At 48.3% G+C, this 17,602-nt stretch overlaps 2 protein-coding genes across 8 annotated transcripts in view; one reads left to right on the top strand and one right to left on the bottom strand.

Moving 5' to 3' along the window:
- Positions 1-177: 177 nt before the first annotated feature.
- mrpl2 (mitochondrial ribosomal protein L2) lies at positions 178-3,088 on the top strand. Its single transcript, XM_035400676.1, has 8 exons — positions 178-266; positions 726-853; positions 949-1,147; positions 1,249-1,390; positions 1,626-1,741; positions 1,829-1,939; positions 2,203-2,276; positions 2,465-3,088. The coding sequence occupies exons 2-8, from the start codon at positions 752-754 to the stop codon at positions 2,675-2,677; spliced, it is 957 nt and encodes a 318-aa protein (XP_035256567.1). The 5' UTR covers positions 178-266; positions 726-751; the 3' UTR covers positions 2,678-3,088.
- A 39-nt stretch (positions 3,089-3,127) lies between these two features.
- The window catches only part of LOC118218189 (phosphofurin acidic cluster sorting protein 1-like), a 129,594-nt gene continuing 115,119 nt past the window's right edge, over positions 3,128-17,602 (bottom strand). For 5 of the 7 annotated variants that reach the window (XM_035400673.1, XM_035400674.1, XM_035400670.1 and 2 more), the window contains 18 exons: positions 16,810-16,890; positions 16,289-16,348; positions 12,741-12,892; positions 12,025-12,118; positions 11,670-11,753; positions 11,147-11,250; positions 10,293-10,422; positions 9,697-9,801; positions 9,211-9,317; positions 8,532-8,686; positions 8,318-8,428; positions 7,911-8,013; positions 7,385-7,427; positions 7,164-7,203; positions 6,730-6,856; positions 6,097-6,323; positions 5,881-5,994; positions 3,128-5,577 (listed from right to left, as the gene is read on the bottom strand). In XM_035400673.1, the coding sequence (XP_035256564.1) occupies positions 5,462-5,577; positions 5,881-5,994; positions 6,097-6,323; positions 6,730-6,856; positions 7,164-7,203; positions 7,385-7,427; positions 7,911-8,013; positions 8,318-8,428; positions 8,532-8,686; positions 9,211-9,317; positions 9,697-9,801; positions 10,293-10,422; positions 11,147-11,250; positions 11,670-11,753; positions 12,025-12,118; positions 12,741-12,892; positions 16,289-16,348; positions 16,810-16,890 (1,953 nt within the window). In that variant the 3' untranslated portion in view covers positions 3,128-5,461. The remainder of the gene's footprint in view (positions 5,578-5,880; positions 5,995-6,096; positions 6,324-6,729; positions 6,857-7,163; positions 7,204-7,384; positions 7,428-7,910; positions 8,014-8,317; positions 8,429-8,531; positions 8,687-9,210; positions 9,318-9,696; positions 9,802-10,292; positions 10,423-11,146; positions 11,251-11,669; positions 11,754-12,024; positions 12,119-12,740; positions 12,893-16,288; positions 16,349-16,809; positions 16,891-17,602) is intronic. The other 2 variants (XM_035400672.1, XM_035400671.1) reach the window with 2 other exon arrangements.

Here is a 17,602-nt window from a genome sequence, read left to right as displayed (position 1 = left end):
TTAAATTTCACTCATTTTTTACGTTCCATAAACAAACAAAAAAGAAAAAAAACAACGTGAGGGCAACACGCATTTGTTTTTATTTATTATAATTATTTTTTTTATTTTAAACACGCATTTCTACCCCATCCCCAAACCGATGATCTTCTTGAAAACCGTGCCGTACGCAGATGCCAACGTCATCATTGTGCGACATCATTGAGTGTGTGTCATGAGGATCTGACCTACAAGGAAAATACTAGTGTAAAGGTGTCTTATTTGCACAGGTAATTGAGAAATTATAGCTTGTTAGTGTATATGGGATGAAAATAGCTAAAGTGTAATTGTAGCTGTACTACGGAAATCTAATTTTGTGACAGAGGGCGAGTTAGCTAATGGTCGCTTGCTAGCCAGATGGTTAACTGAGTATTGGTAATCAGCTTCCTAACGTTACATAGGCTGCATATTTGACATGATGTACGTGCTTTATCGTAAGCACGGTATTGCTAGCTGGCTACTGTTGGGCAGATACCGTATCGCATATTTGATCTGGCAAAATATTCAGTGAAAATATTTTGTACGGTTATCTATGTAGCTAGTTGACCATCAAATAAGTGTCTAACTATTCACTATTGTGTGCGGGAATCAGAAACTTAATAGCTATCTTTATTCGCCGTGATTGCAAATGATTTCATCCGGGACCGGAAAGAAATGAATGGTCGGGTTTGTCCTTGTTCATTTACTAGCCTCAGGTCCAGGAGAGAGGAGTACCATGTCGGTGTCGGCGCTGTCACGGGCGTTGCGATGCCTGTCACTATCTCCAGTCTGCAGCGTTGCTCAAGGCGGCACCCTGGCTGGCCGCCTCCCCTCGCCGGTACTACTCTCGCCCCAGGATTCAGTTGGTCGTGACAGCGTGTGTGCTGAGGTGTGGCCCCGTTGTGCTGATATGATTTTGCCATTTGTATACAGGCTGGGAGCCACGCTGCCCTGTGGTCTGTGGTCAGCCACAGTCATCCGATTCACGCAAAGCTGAGCGCCCCGCCGATGCAATGGCGCGGATTTTTCACAGGGATTCCCCTGGCGCAGAACAGCAGATTTTGGAAACAGAGAGCCAAGTACACCATCCGACCAATTGGCAAGAAAAAGACAGGAGGCAGAGACCACACAGGTATATGAAGCTAAGCATATATATGGTGTTGAGTTTGGTGGTTGTGCTGTGTAAAGCATTGCTGGATCTCGTTCCCCCCCTCACCCTCACCCTGGCTGTAGGCAAGCTGTGCACTGCTGGCATTGGCGGGGGCCACAAGCAGAGATACCGCATTGTGGACTTCCAGCGCCTCACCTTTGAAAAGAACACAGAGAAGCAGAGTTTCGAGGAGAAGGTCATCGAGGTGCGATACGATCCTTGCAGGTGAGGGCCCAGCCTGTTCTATTTTCTTTTAGTGCAGTGTGCACAGAACCAAAGCTTTACAGAGAATGTACAGTTTCACTAGTGCTGTCACAGGGTGGACGTGGTCTGACAAATACAGCCCTCATAGCACTTTGATTATTGGAGACACAGGTAAAGACTAAATCAGCTGTAATGATTTGACACTGGTAAAGACTAGATCAGTGGTTTTAATGACTTAGCCTCCTCTTGTTCACAGATCTGCAGATATCGCACTGGTGGCAGGGGGCAGCCGCAAACGCTGGATCATTGCCACTGAAAACATGCAGACTGGTGACATCATCAAAACCTCTAGCGTTATCGGCCGTATGGCAGGTAAGATAGCTGGACCTGACTGCATACCTGTTGGGAATAGAGTACATACCGGTTGCTAGGAATCTGATGTGTTTTCTTGTCCTCCAGTTTCAGCCAATGAGGGTGACTCGTACGCCCTGGGGGCTCTACCTGTGGGCACGCTGGTCAACAACCTGGAGCTGTACCCTGGGAAAGGTGCCCAGTACATCCGTGCTGCAGGTAAAGTTGTGTGTGTCTGTACCTGAACTCAGGTAAAGTGAGCTGTGTGTGTCTGTACCTACACTTGGGTAAAGTGAGCTCTATGTGTGTGTATACCTGAAAGCAGGTAAAGTGAGCTGTGTGTGTGTGTACCTACATCTAAATGCAGGTTAAGAGAGCTGTGTGTATACTTGTACCTGAACGCAGGTAAACATAGCTGTGCAGTGTAACTGCTGGTCTTTCTTGCTGTGCGGGTGCTAACCTGCGTTATGACCGATTCACAGGAACCTGTGGAGTGCTGCTGAGGAAGGTGAACGGAACCGCCATCGTGCAGCTGCCGTCCAAACAGCAGGTCCAGGTGAGAGAGCCTGCCTGCGCACCTGCCCGCGCACCTGCCTGTGTCTTTTCCACACCAAACACTAAACGACCCAATGGGGCAGCCACCCTGTCTGTTGTGCTGCTGTTCAAAAAGTACTAAAACAATCCAAGATTTCAGTTTGGTGCTATGGAGACAAAAATATTTACATGGCTCTCTGCTGCCCCCAGGTGTTGGAGACCTGCATGGCCACCGTGGGCCGCGTGTCCAACGTCAACCACAACAAGCGCATCATTGGCAAGGCTGGCCGCAATCGTTGGCTGGGCAACAGGCCGTCCAGCGGACTGTGGAAGAGAAAGGGCGGTTGGGCGGGACGCAAGATTAAGCCCCTCCCCCCGATGAAGAGCTACGTTAACCTGGCCTCTGTAGGGAGTGCGTCATAGCAGCAGAAATGCCAGCAGTCTGTGTCACTGGGTACCCCGGACTGTGGCTCTGATACACCTGCACATGACCAGGGCTGGGCTGTTAGTGGCACACCTACACCTGAACTGCACTGCCATGCTGGTCTGGCTGCTGTAATAGATGGGAAGGCTGCCTCATTTCTACTCTGATGAGGCCTGTGCTGCAACATGCAGTCTTTCATTTTTTTGTAACAATGTGCCTGATGGGAAATGAAGTATTTAAACCAATTGCAGTACGACCCTTTTATCAATCAAGAACATTATTGGCATGTAAGGGCCATACTGGAGGTCTTTGCCCCTCTGTTTGTGAAGAACACCGGTACCTTTCCCGGTGTGTCTGCTGCAGATGAGATAAAATGAGGACAGTGCAGCAATGATAATAAACAGCATCTACCGAAGCTTAAAAATATTTTAATAAAAAAAAAAAAAACATATAAAATTACAGAACATATTTACATCTCTTGTAAAACATGCAGAGGTTAAACCATGTTTTTCTTTAGTGGTGAATTTAAAAATAGTGTCACATACTGTACTTTAAAACAAGGTTTGTGCAAAGATGCCTGCTATCACTAGGTAAAAAGCAGACAAGTCACCAAAATAAAAGTAAAAGACTGACCTACAGTTAGTCTATTTCACATGAAATTCACCCTTTGTTAACTAAAGGTTTGTCTACTCTGGTCCCCATGTTTAGTGCATTAAAACCGAGGGTTTAAATTGTCAGGCGTGAAGGACAGTGCACCTCTACCTGGTGCAGAGTGCATAGGACACCAGCGCTTTAACACTCAGACAACATGCGACAGAATGTTCCGGAACATGGGAATTAATAAAACCAACATTCCACTGTAACGGTGACAAATAACATCCAACTGACATGAGCAGGGGTGGCTTAACAACAAAAACTACAAATGAAGAAGCATGTAAATGGAGCTTCTGCTCCACAGTTTTGAGTGGTTTCTGGGTATGAACCAATGCTTTTGGTAGGTTTGTTCATTCTGTAAGACTTCACCCCCAAACAACAGGCGTTAACCCCAAACGTCAGGATTTAACGCCCAAAACACCAGGCGTTAGCCCCAAACACCAGGATTTAACCTGAAACGTCAGGTTAGTGTTGATCTAGATAAGAAATGCCAGGTGAGTTTGTGCTTAAGTTTGATAGCAGCAATCTGAAACAGTGGGTTTATCACAGAATACATTAGCCTGTCAAAAGGCTGTAAAAAGTGGACATAAAGGACAACAGTTCATCGTCTCTAAGACTGAACATTAAAAGCTTGGTTCCCAAAAGGAAAAGTATTAACCAAAGTCTTCAACAATTTGACTCTGAACTACATATCAGAACAGAGAACGAAACCATCCACTCAATCCGCACCCAATACTCAACATAAACACCAACCAAAACTACTAAAACAAAATGGCCATCTCTACCCATATTCATCTAAAACTCTTCTCACATTGCTTTTGTCCTGAGGCAACTCAGCTTTCAAACTGGACCAAACCAAAGGAGAAGGAATTTTGTCGGAAAGTTGGAACCTTTTCTGAAGTTGTAATTGGGTAAGAAGCAGTTGGAGGCCTCAGCACCACGCCTGCATAAATCTGCTTTTTTGTTTTTAAAAATCAGTCAAATTCTACTTTCACAATCCGCCCATTGTGTGCTGGTAACCTGGTCACTTTTTTCCTGAATCTAGCCATTTCAGCTCTGCGTTAATAGTGAAAGCGTTTCGGTTTCAGTTTGCATCCGGTACACAGTGTGCTTAAAAAAGCAGAGGCATGTTAGTGCTAATAGGTGTTGTATATATAAAAAACATTTAAGAAAATTATACAAAAATTGTGCAACTCTTAAGAGGCCTGGGAGTGCTTGGGTAATTTCACAGCAATATTCCTCTTTCATCTGTCTGCCCAGCCCACCTCAGCACAGCTCAACACACCGCCACTCAACACACCCGGACTCAACACTTAACACACTCAGCTCAGCACATATTAACTCCACCCTGGGCCCCGTTTCAGGAAGCAGAATTACTGAGTTAGCTGGATAACTGCACCGAGTAAAACCCGGAACCCTCCAAAATAGACTGAAGTAAAAAGAGCTGTTCCGGGTTTTACTGAGCGCAGTTATCCAGCCAACTCAGCGATCCTGCTTTGTGAAATACCCCCCTGGTGTGTTCAGCACATACTAACTCCACCCTGGTCTCTTACCCTATTCCAACAAACTAATAGTCTACATGCTGGATATTCATACTGGATATGCGTTTCCCTGAATATTTAACTAAAATATCTGAGCATGGAAAAGGTGCATTTTTCTGCAGTAATACGTCTTGTTTTAGGTAAGAAAACCGTAAAATGCTGAAAGCAATAAATGAGGGGTCTTATGAAAGTAATTTCATTCTGAGGAAAGAGCAATTCAGCACACATGCATCCCTCCAGATAAGAAGACTGACAGCCCAGCATTACATACGTCACACAGCGTGTCCGCTCAGGACTTCACAGCTATAAAGGTAAAAAAAAAACAAAAACAAAGTGCAAATGCAGCTGCCATCATTGAATGGTGGCATTGTGTCTTAACGTCAAATATACTTTCGAAGCAGCACAGTTCTTAGAAAAAAGATATTTCTTTTTTAAGTATAAAAATAATAACAAAATGGAATTTTGAGAACTCAGTTTTGACACAGTGAAGTTTCCACAGGTAAAGGATTATGGCTCTGATGGCTGGGCGTGGCAAATAGGGAAGCGGGTCAGGTGTGGGGGTGTGGCAGAAGGGGTGGGCGTGACGGGTCATGGCTGCTTGGTGTACCCGAAGATCCCCACGGGGAAGTGCTTAACGTGAGTGGGCCACTGAGCAGCCAGTTGGAAGAACTTGACATCGTTCCACTCCACACCATCGATGGAAACTACAGAGAGACAGAGGGGACAAAAATCATCGACACCGTTAGACTAGCATAGAGAACACAGGAATACTCAACCAGGAGCCAGATAAAACACAAAGGCAGTTGCAATGTTGGTATGAAATCTTGGTTTTCTGTGCCTTGTGTTTTAGCCACTGGGGGGTGCAAGTGCAGTACTGGTTAGAGCTGCCAGTGCAGGTTTGGTACCTCTTAGTGTGTGTGACAGAGAGAGTGTGAGAGTGTGTGTGTGTGTGTGTGTGTGTGACAGAGAGTGTGTGAGAGTCTGTGTGTGTTCGCGCAGTAGTTTACCCCTCAGCATGGTATGCTGGTGCTGGGCTGTGCAGATCAGTCGACTGATTCCATCGATCACCTGGCTCTTGGCGTCCAGCTCCTTCTCCTTCGGCTTCTTGCTCAGGAATATCACTGAGAGGGAAGAACAGAGCAGAGCAGGAATATCAGTGTGTGTGTGCGTGTATGCGTGTGTACGTGGGCACGTGCATGCATGAGTGTGTGCAAGAGACTCACCCTTCTTGTTTTTCTCCTTGGTGATGACGGTCATGGCCATGCTGGCCGGGGGGGTGAGTTCTCCCCCAGCGGGGATGCGGCTGACCTGGAGGAAGCGGAAGTTGCTCTTCAGCGTGTTCTTCAGACACGCAGCGTCTCTCTTCTCCCCCTCCCTCCTCCTGTCTGCACCCGGCCATGCCCAGTAATCCACCTGCAGCCCCATCACCTCACTGCCTGCGCCAGGAGAGCTGCAAACAGGCACACGGATCAGGCTCTAACCCAGGATCAAACCCAGACTCTCACCCAGGATCAAACCCAGGCTCTAACCCAGACTCTGATCCAGGCTCTATCAAAGCTGAATGAATCATTGTGACACTGTCTGTGTGAGAGGGAAACATTTAAAACCTCCATTCAGGAGCTCCAGTGACACAGTGAGTAATGAGTACTGAGTTAGAGGTGTGAAATCACAGTGAATGATGTGTGCGCCAGTTTGTCTGGGCTCCGTGGTGAGTGTGGTAGAAGGTCTCTGATGGATCCCTGATTATAACTCATCTCCAATGTCAGCAAGATGTTTATGTGTGTGTGCGTGTGTGTGTGTGTGTGTGTGTGTGTGAGTGTCTGTGTGTGAGAGTGTGTGTATGTGTATTGTCATACCCAGCTCCGGGGACGGCAGTACAGGGAGACGGGGATTGTGGGGGGGTGCTGGACCCACACGCGGGGCCCTGAGAGGAGGGGGAGGCCGGAATCCCAACACCACCCCCCATGGCCTCATCCGAGTCTACTGCAGAGGATCACACAGAGGTCAGAGGTCAGACATGGAGTAATAGTCCAAAACATTCATTTGGTCACATGCTTGCAATCAAACACGAACATGCTGTAATGTCATCAGAGATGAACGGTTTGTGTTAATGACATACTGGCAGTAAAGCAGTTTGTGCAGTAAAGTGGTTTGCGCAGTAAAGTGACTTCTGAAGTGGTTTATGTAGTAAATTGGTTTGTGCAGTAAAGCAGGTTGTGCAGTAAAGTGGTTTGTGTTGATGGCAATGGGCACAGGTAACACCATACATATTGGTTGGGAAGTCTCTCACCTGAAGTGGAGAGATGTTCCACTATTCCAACTTTCACAACCTGTGAGGAGCGCAAACAAAAAGTATTTGATTGCTGAATCCTCCAGAGGTAAGACAGGCTCCTTTTTCAGTAAATTCTCCTCTTAACTAAATCCATTGTCTTTCCATAATGCCTCCATTTAACAGAGGCCCAGTTTGCAGATCAAACACGGCACTCTTACACTCAGACACGGTGCTCTTACCCCAATAAACGGCACAAACGACTGGCAGGAGTCCTCCTCAGCACTAGAGAGAGTCAGCATTAGAGAGAGAGAGGAGAGAGAGTCAGCTCTACAGAGTCAGCAGTAGAGAGTCAGAGTTGGGTTTTGGCTCAGGGAGCTGTGTGAGGGTTGGCTGTTGGATGGTGACGTTAGTGGTTGGGTGACATGGGCAGATGATGCTCTGGTGACTGGAATGTGTTCTGAGATGGAGGAACACTGTGATTTGCGAGATGGTTTCAGGGTCACACCGTAATGAGCTGGAGGTGAAGCTGCACCTTACAAAGCCTCCAGATTCAAGAGCCAACAATGAAATTGCATGACAGCCTGTAGCGACAGTACGGTCACCACCACACAGTGACCACAAGCGACCGTACGGTCACCACCACACTGTCACCACAAGCGACCATACGGTCACCACCACACTGTCACCACCACACTGTGACCATGAGCGCACAGGTACCCCAGAGCAGGTCTTACCTGTTCACAGGTACCCCAAAGCAGATCTTACCTCTTCTGTCTGTAGGTGAGCATGGCTTCTGAGATGGGAAAGTGGTGCGATACGTTTGCCCCACAGAGGTACTGGACGATGCGCCCCGCTATATCAATACTTTCTGCAGGGATCACATTATAACAGCATTATGAGACATTATAAGCACCATATTAAGCACAGTACACACATATTTGCAAATATTGCAGACACAGGATAAAACATGCACATACATACAAACATACTTTAAAGTGTACACATATTAACACATACTATAAATTCTGCATATGTGCACATAAGCTAACGCATATACAGTTGTAAAAACACATTATACATTTACATACTTATTATAACCACATGTAATAACCACTGGGTACATACAGTGTACCCCCATACAGAGGGTCAGGGGAACGGGGGGATCTCTCTACCTGAGGAGGGGGGGTCCGTCCGGCAGAACACCTCCCTCCAGGCCGAGTCCATGAAGATGCTGCTGAACCTGCTGTCGAAGGACGCCACGTACTTCGCCAAGGGATGGGAGCCTTCACAGTGAGCCAGGAGTCATCCTCAAGTCATATAATGCCTTATAAAATATGTGATTCTAATAAAAATTCTGGGAAAAAAGAGCTGTGTCAGCATGCTCACCGATGGGGATGACCAGGAAGCGAATGTAGCTCAGCCAATCAGGCGTCTTGTTGGCCAGCTGCTCCACGAAGAAGTGCAGGATGGTGCTGAGGTAACTCTGGTCCCCCGCCACCGCCACCTTCATGGTAGGTGGAGTCTGTGCATTGCAGTTGCAGCTGTGAGAAAAGACCAATGGCTGAGCAAAATCTGCGGAGCTGCGCAGATGGGGAGTGGGGTCAGTGATTCAGCTGTACAGTGTTTCAGCTGAGTAGTGGCTTAACTGTGCAGTGTTTCAGCTGTGCAGTGATTCCACTGTACAGTGATTCAGCTGCGCAGTGGTTCAGCTGTGCAGTGATTCAGCTGTGGAGTGATTCAGGTGTGCAGTGTTTCAGCTGTGCAATGTGAATGTTTAGTTCTGACAGCTGTAGCCAGGGTCAAAGTGTCAAACAAGGGACCCCACATCACCCTGAAATAATTTCCTGACCCACAGTAAATACTGAGCTGAAGTCCTGGAACGCCACGATGCACTTATACAGTGTGAGCTCTGCCTTCTGAAATCAAGTAGACAGGTGCATCTGCTGGAAATTTAGCTAACACAGTGGAAAAGGGCATGTTTGAAATGCACTTAGAGGTGCAGAATCTTAGAGGTGCACGTATGGAAAAAGAAGATCCTGCAAGCATAAAGCAAGGTGGGACTCACAATCTCTGGATCCGGGTCACAATGGTGCTGAAGGTGACCTGCACATCTGCAGCTGAGCATGTGGACACCACAGGGTGGTCCTGCAGCTGGAGGATCTCTGACAGGTACTGAGAGAGAGAGAGAGAGAGAGAGAAGAGGGGAGGGACAGGGAGGGAGAGAGAGAGAAAGGGGTGGAGGGAAAGAGATAGAGAAAGACAGGGGTTTGTCTTTTGTCACATTATATGCAGTTGCACACTATACAGACAGAGAGATATAAAGAGTCAGATTTTATGGGGAGGAAAGGAAAGAAAGTCTCCTCTATAAGCTGCACCATATGTGCCATTTCTAACCCCACCAGCACCAGTAAGAGCAAGGCCCCAGATTAGGGGTACCCTTCAGACACAGCAGGGGGAGGGAGGTGTGGGGTCCCCTCAGACACAGCGGGGGGGTGTAAGGTATCCCTCAGACACAGTGGGGTGGTGGGGGGGGGGGGGCAGGAGGACTCACCTGGCCCTGCCAGTCGGCGGTGTTGATGAGAATGATGCTCTCAGGGAGACGCTCGTCTGACATAAGGATGTGGTTCAGCTGGTCATACACACACTTCCTAGGCTGCTGCAGACACAGGAAGCAGGAAGTAGAATGAGCAAGAAGCAGGAAGCAGAGTGAGCAAGCCTCCTCTTCCTCTGAGTGAGATCTGTGTTTGTTATTACTGCACTTATATGCTTCCTGTCTGAATAAAAATTAATGTGACTGCAAATCAATGCACCCCAGACCTTCAGTACAGAAAATCAAAACTAAGAGAAAAGAAATTGGACTCAACAACCGGAGCTCAAGATGCAGACAGCAGAGCAAAGCTGCTCACTACACTGAGAGTTTCAGAAAAGCATTAAAGCAGGTATGGGGTGTACCTGCATGGTTATGGCGGGACAGTGGGGGTGTACCAGCAGGGCATGGCAGGAGAGTGGGGGTGTACCAGCGGGGCATGGCGGGAGAGTGGGGGGTGTATCTTGGGGGGTATGGCTGGAGAGTCAGGGTGTACCTGTGGGGTATGGCTGGAGAGTCAGGGTGTACCTGTGGGGTATGGTGGGAGAGGCGGGGTGTACCTGTGGGGTATGGCGGGAGTCTGGCCTGCTCTCGCTGTTCACGCTGTAGGTGCGCACGCTCTGGGCACTGCCATTCAGTGGGTCCCTCAGCGAGGTGCTGCGGGCAGCCTGGCACCGCCTCCTCTCCACCCTGCAGGGACCAAACCTGTCAGGCTAGCTTAGCCAGTTAGCAAAGCATGTTCACCCTGTCAGGCTAGCTTAGCCAGTTAGCTTAGCATATTCACAGCCACCCTGGTCTTCATTGCAGTAAACCACTGATCCCGTTCTTTACACACTACCTGGGGGACAGGTTGGCAGTGTACCTGTGGGACAGGTTGGCATTGTACCTGTGGGACAGGTTAGCAGTGTACCTGGGGGACAGGTTAGCAGTGTACCTGGGGGACAGGTTAACAGTGTACCTGTGGGACAGGTTAGCAGTGTACCTGTGGGACAGGTTAGCAGTGTACCTGTGGGACAGGTTGGCAGTGTACCTGGGGGACAGGTTGGCAGTGTACCTGTGGAACAGGTTGAAAATGTACCTGGGGGACAGGTTAGCAGTGTACCTGTGGGACAGGTTAGCAGTGTACCTGGGGGACAGGTTAGCAGTGTACCTGGGGGACAGGTTAACAGTGTACCTGTGGGACAGGTTAGCAGTGTACCTGTGGGACAGGTTAGCAGTGTACCTGTGGGACAGGTTGGCAGTGTACCTGGGGGACAGGTTGGCAGTGTACCTGGGGGACAGGTTGGCAGTGTACCTGTGGAACAGGTTGAAAATGTACCTGGGGGACAGGTTAGCAGTGTACCTGGGGGACAGGTTGGCAGTGTACCTGTGGAACAGGTTGAAAATGTACCGATGGGACAGGTTGGCAGTGTACCTGGGGGATATGTAGTCCTGGGACTCGGTCTTGCTCAGTTTCCCCCCTGAAACGGGCAGCCTGTCAGCGCTGACATAACAGCCACTGCCGCAGTCTGTGTCCTCCTGAGGGGGGCGACAACAAACGACTGAACACAGGCTAACAGCCCAACCCTCTACTGCAGAACCCAGGCTAACGGCCCCACCCCCTACTGCAGAACCCAGGCTAACGGCCCCACCCCCTACTGCAGAACCCAGGCTAACGGCCCCACCCTCTACTGCAGAACCCAGGCTAACGGCCCCACCCCCTACTGCAGAACCCAGGCTAACGGCCCCACCCCCTTACTGCTAATGGCCCCACCCCCTATTGCAGAACCCAGGCTAACGGCCCCACCCCCTTACTGCTAATGGCCCCACCCCCTATTGCAGAACCCAGGCTAATGGCCCCACCCCCTACTGCAGAACCCAGGCTAACGGCCCCACCCCCTACTGCAGAACCCAGGCTAACGGCCCAACCACACAGCTCTACCCAACAGGACACTGACCCCTGCAGAGGTGTCCATGGTAACACTGTGCAGAAACCTGACCCCAGGTGACCTGCTCGTTTCTGTGGGCTGAAAGCCTCCACTCTGCAGGGAAAACCCAGAAAAAAAACATTTTAATCTCTCACCCAACAGAGGGCGCTGCTGAAACAGTGAGCAGAACAGCCGGCCTCACTGTGTGTGTGTGTGTGTGTTTGTGTTTGTGTGTATGTGTATGCATGTGTTGTGTGTGTGTGTTGTCTGTGTGAGAGTGTGTGTATGTGAGCGTACTGTGTGTGTGTGTGTGTCTGTGCGTATGTGTGTGTGTGTGTGTGTTTGCGTGTGCATAGGCGGTGTCAGAAGAGGAGCTGTCACTCACAGGACAGATGATGTCACTGTGCTGGTGCTTCAGGGTGTGGGAGACCCCAAACTCAGCCTGCGAGCTGGAAAGGGACGTCCCGTCGAAAAACGGCCTGGAAACAACACAAACAGATTAATGAACACATCAACACACAGCGCACTGCTCTGTATGGGTGAATACATCAACACACAGCGCACTGCTCTGTATGGGTGAATACATGAACAGCACACTGCCACTGTGAGTCAGATTGAGAGGAGGGTGTAACTGAAAGCAGAATTCAAATGAAAGACGGGTGGGCATTGGGAAGGGGACATAACGGGGTCCTCAAAACAAAGGGTTTGGGGGTGCAGACAGACAGGGGGCTACACTTGAGTTTGGGGGTGCAGACAGACAAGGGGGCTGTACTTGAGTTTGCGTTTGGGAGTGCAGACAGACAGGGGGGCTGTACTTTAGTTTGGGGGTGCAGACAGACAGGGGGCTGTACTTGAGTTTGCGTTTGGGAGTGCAGACAGACAGGGGGCTGTACTTGAGTTTGCGTTTGGGAGTGCAGACAGACAGGTGGGCTGTACTTGAGTTTGCGTTTGGGAGTGCAGACAGACAGGTGGGCTGTACTTGAGTTTGGGTTTGGGAGTGCAGACAGACAGGGGGGCTGTACTTTAGTTTGGGGGTGCAGACAGACAGGGGGCTGTACTTGAGTTTGCGTTTGGGAGTGCAGACAGACAGGTGGGCTGTACTTGAGTTTGGGTTTGGGGGCGCTGAGGACGCTGTCGTTGTCCTCCATCTCGGGCCCGCTGTCGCTCTGGTTGTACATCTCCAGACTGTCGTACAGCAGGTCCAAGTCCTCCTCCACCTCCTGGGTCTGCTCCACCGGGTCAGAGTCCAGAACCTGCCAGCAATAAGCACCAGTCATTCACCTTCCCACCGCAATTCAGTTTATCATGAATGTAAAACCATATGAGTGCAAAAATACTGGGCCCCCCAAAAGCAGGTAAGACAGAGATGACTAACACTGCCTGTCATTGGCTGAGAAGCAGCAGTGCTCTAAGCCTCAGGCAGGATGGCCAAGGGGCGTCACATTCGGGTGAGGAAGGCTACCGGACACAATGAACCACAGGCTGTACACCTGCTGTTGTATTACGCTAAGCTAGCTTGCGTTTTACTGAGTGAAAATGAAATGCATATCCATTTTAGCAGAGCGCTAACAATGTGCTAAAGGAACTTTGGTAAAGACACTGCTGGATACTGCGCTACAACAGCCTAGAGGGGGCGGGACATCCAGCCCAGTCATGGCAACCAACGCACAAATCCGCAGGAAGCCGAAGTTTTATGTTCACGCACACAATGGGAATATGGAGGATACTTGCTACCTTCTTCCCTTCTACGAGTCTGAAGAAAATGCGTTCTTTAAAAACAGGTGAATAGCCCGAGAAGCACAAACCACTCTGACAGCTTCATAGTCATTATCCTGCCAATGTAACAGAGTTAACTAGAGCGATAAACATGTGATGAGCATGTGAATCAAGGCAAATCAAGACCATGGACACAGTGTTCCAACTCCACCAGACCGTGAGAGAGCTAGAGAGGTTCGAACAGTCCTGAAAGGGCTTGGACTTGATTCATTAATGACTGTAAGCAGCAGTTACTGCTCAACAGGGAGTTAAAAAATCAAGCGATTAATACTGATGTGTGATGCAGAACCAAGCACTCGGATTTACAATGCAGCTGGGCAGTGGAGCACATAGTCAAATCCAACTGAAGGGATTTTAATGGATGTGCTAAAAAGCCCACAGGCACGCCACTGCATTATGGGAAAGTGAGAGCTGTGCAAAGAGGAGAATAAATGCAAGGCTGGGTCTGTAAAGAGGATGACTTATGACCTTCCTGCAGGACTCATAACTGTTCTGCAGGAATATAACCTTTCTTAGGGGCTGGAGGGTGCTGTGGATAGGTAGGACCTCAGGTCAGATGGGAAGTAACACTAGTCTGGATCTGCCCTGAAATACTGAATCAGCCATTTCAGCCAGAGTTACTCTAAGTTCAGGTTTAGAAAGCATGAGGTCAGCAGGCTCTGATGTATGAACAGGAAAGAGTGGAAGAGCTGCTGTAAGTACTGCTCAGAAGAGGAGCAGTACAGTGCTGAGCCACTGCTGCACAGTCCTGGCGTTTTAACATTGAAGCAGAATGGAGCATCGTCGCCTGCATGCACTGCAATCAGTGTGCAAACTGCACTAACAGGCTGCTCTGTTGACACCAGTGAGTCTGCCCACACTTTTGCACAAAAGTCCTATCCACACCTGTGCACCTGTCCACACCTGTGCACAAAAGTCCTATCCACACCTGTGCACCTGCCCACACCTGTGCACAAAAGTCCTATCCACACCTGTGTACCTGTGCATAAATACTCCATCCACACCTGTGGACCTGTGCACACCCGTGCACTAATGTCCTATCCACTCCTGTGTACCTATCCACACCTGTGCACAAATGCCCAATCCACACCATCTTTAACCTGTTTGGGGGGTGCACAGCATAATGGCTCAGGCCATTTCCAATGCAGCTCTCAGGTGATTTTAATATCATGCCATTATTTCCAAGAGAAACACTGTTATTAATCATCACAGTCATTAAAAACCACTCGTGATAAGACATATTTGAAATGAAATTAAAAGCTATTAAGGTCAGCTGAAGCATACTGGTAATGGAGAAAGTAAAGATGATAAAAACTTCTGTCTGCTGGTCTTTATAATAACTGTCTGCAGGGGGCAGATAGTACTTGAAGCTGTAATCGTCAGAAAAGAGCTAGCCTACATTTTTAATAAACTCAATTTATACAGTTATGCGTGCTATTCAATATAAGCTGGCCATTTGATTATGAGCAGGAGATGATTGAAAGATGCAAATGTATTTTCTCCCTGGGTCCCTGCAGTTCTTATCTGACCCGTTAGAGCATAGAGCCCAGTAACAGCACAGAGCCCAATTACCAATTACAACACAGAGAGCAGTTACAGCACAGAGCCCAATTACAACACATAGCCCAGTAACAGCACAGAGCCCAATTCCAGAATGGAGCACAATTACCAATTACAACACAGAAAGCAGTTACAGCACAGAGCCCAATTACAGTACAGAGCACAATTACAACACAGAGAGCAGTTACAGCACAGAGCCCAATTACAACACAGAGCACAATTACCAATTACAACACAGAGAGCTCAATTACAGCACAGAGCCCAATTACAACACAGAGAGCAGTAACAGCACAGAGCCCAATTCCAGAATGGAGCACAATTACCAATTACAACACAGAAAGCAGTTACAGCACAGAGCCCAATTACAACACAGAGCCCAGTAACAGCACAGAGCCCAATTCCAGAATGGAGCACAATTACCAATTACAACACAGAAAGCAGTTACAGCACAGAGCCCAATTACAGCACAGAGCACAATTACAACACAGAGAGCAGTTACAGCACAGAGCCCAATTACAGCACAGAGCACAATTACAACACAGAGAGCAGTTACAGCACAGAGCCCAATTACAGCACAAAGCCCAGTTACAGCAAAGAGCCCAATTACAACACAGAGCACAATTACAACACAGAGAGCAGTTACAGCACAGAGCCCAATTACAGCACAAAGCCCAGTTACAGCAAAGAGCCCAATTACAACACAGAGCACAATTACAACACAGAAAGCAGTTACAGCACAGAGCCCAATTACAGCACAAAGCCCAGTTACAGCAAAGAGCCCAATTACAACACAGAGCCCAATTACAGCACAGGGCTCAGTGGCTGCTGGAGTAACAAGAGGACCTTGCAAACACAATAACAGCTGACTAACAAACTTACAGTAATTTAGATTAACTGGGACAGAACAAGCAGCCATAACGGCATCACTTTCTCTCTGTAAAGCACAGCATTAAGGATAAGTGCGTTTCGTGTGTGCAATACGCAGTTTAATGGGTCCCTACAGCACACTGCAGGCTAACAGCATTTATTCAGGTAATTACTGATGTAATCTGCTTTGGCTCTTCCCTCAGTCCCATAGACATTAGAAAAAGCTGAAATATGCTGCCTGCAAACTCAACATCTTTATACTGAGGTTTTATTTCGCAGCCCAAGGCAGCTCAGCGATGGCTCCATGCTTTACAGCTGGCCTACTGAGTCCCACAGAGCCACCATGCTGTGGAAATTACAGTTTATAAAAGAACCTCCTCTCCTCTCCCAGCATGCTTTGCTCTTCCCAGCTTCCCCTGCCGCACGCCCCAAAGGAAAGTGCTTACCTCGTCTGACACCTTGAACCTCTTCAGCAAGGCCACAAACTTCTGCTTGAAGTTGGGTTGCTGTAGAAACAGGACACTGGGTGTTAGCGCGAGGAAGACAAGGAGTCCGTCTACATGAATCTGTAACTAAGACGACACTTTCTATGGCAGTGTTCCTCTGGCTATGGCTGGTCCTTGTTTAATCATGACTGATATTTGACAGTGTAATAATGGAATGAGCTGATAATTCCCTGTGAGCGTTTACTACACACAGTCACCCCTCAGATAAACCCTGTGTTCTCTGTTGCTTCCCTTGGGTTTGGCTGCAGGAGAAAGAGCAAGCTGTCCCAGAAACAACGGGGGGGGAGTGGGGGGGTTAACAAACCTGGCTCCCCTCCTTCACACAGCACAGGGTCAAACAGTGGCCCCCATCCCGCCACCGCCCTCCCCGAACAAAGCTACTCCCCTCATCCCCATAGTGCTGTGTACAGAGGGTGCAGGGATGCAGGGGCTTTGGGGGTTAGCTCTCCCGTCTGTCCTACCCTGGTCATGGATGTGGTCCGGATAATTTTCCTCCGGGACTTTTTTGGCTTTCGGACCTCGTTCTCCTCATAATACAAGTCCTGCAACAGCACGGAGAGTAACACATTCATCCCATGCCTGTGAGATGCCATATAAAACTACATTTATAAAGTTATTTTTACCTTACCTTAATGCACTGTAAATCTGGTGCTGTATTCAAGTTGCAATATTTGAATATATGCCACCTTTTACGATCTTTTAGAATATTTCTAAAATAACAGCATTTTTTTTCTTTTAGCACCACAGAAAGAATCACTCACGCCTTTATAGCGTCTGGTCTCGATTACTGCAATGCCTTGTGGTTCACACGCCTTCACCTTCACACTGTAAATCAGCCGCAAACCGTACAGAATTCCGCCGCTAGGCTACTAACCAGGAGTCAGCATTTTTCCCATAACACCCCAATACTGGCTTCTCCGCACTTAAAAGTTTCATTGATTACATACTAGGCTTTACTGTACATGACTAGGCACCTGATTATATCGGCAAACTTTTAACTCTCTGGTCTTGGGCTGTTCCACAGTCTAGATAATAATCAAAAGGTGAACGAGCCTTTGCTGCAATGTCCATACAATATTAGGTCTGCTGATACAGTCTCTGCTTTTAAAACAAGCCTAAAAACCTATTTTCCCGAAAACTGCTTTCTGTAACGACTGAGCTATTTGCTGGGCCTTTTCCCTTTCTAATCGCTGGGTTTTAACGCTACTGTTCTATCATTTTCTTTTATTGTTTTTTATTGTATTTTACTTTTAC

This window comes from Anguilla anguilla, chromosome 18, assembly GCF_013347855.1.
Source record: "Anguilla anguilla isolate fAngAng1 chromosome 18, fAngAng1.pri, whole genome shotgun sequence".
Classification (NCBI taxonomy): domain Eukaryota; kingdom Metazoa; phylum Chordata; class Actinopteri; order Anguilliformes; family Anguillidae; genus Anguilla; species Anguilla anguilla.
This window is presented reverse-complemented; position numbering and strand designations above follow the sequence as displayed.

Coding starts and splice junctions, on each gene's coding strand:
- mrpl2 (XM_035400676.1), top strand. CDS start 752: ATGTCGGTGTCGGCGCTGTCACGGGCGTTGCGATGCCTGTCACTATCT. Junction 1,148..1,248: donor AGGAGGCAGAGACCACACAG/GTATATGAAGCT, acceptor CCCTGGCTGTAG/GCAAGCTGTGCACTGCTGGC. Junction 1,940..2,202: donor CCAGTACATCCGTGCTGCAG/GTAAAGTTGTGT, acceptor ACCGATTCACAG/GAACCTGTGGAGTGCTGCTG.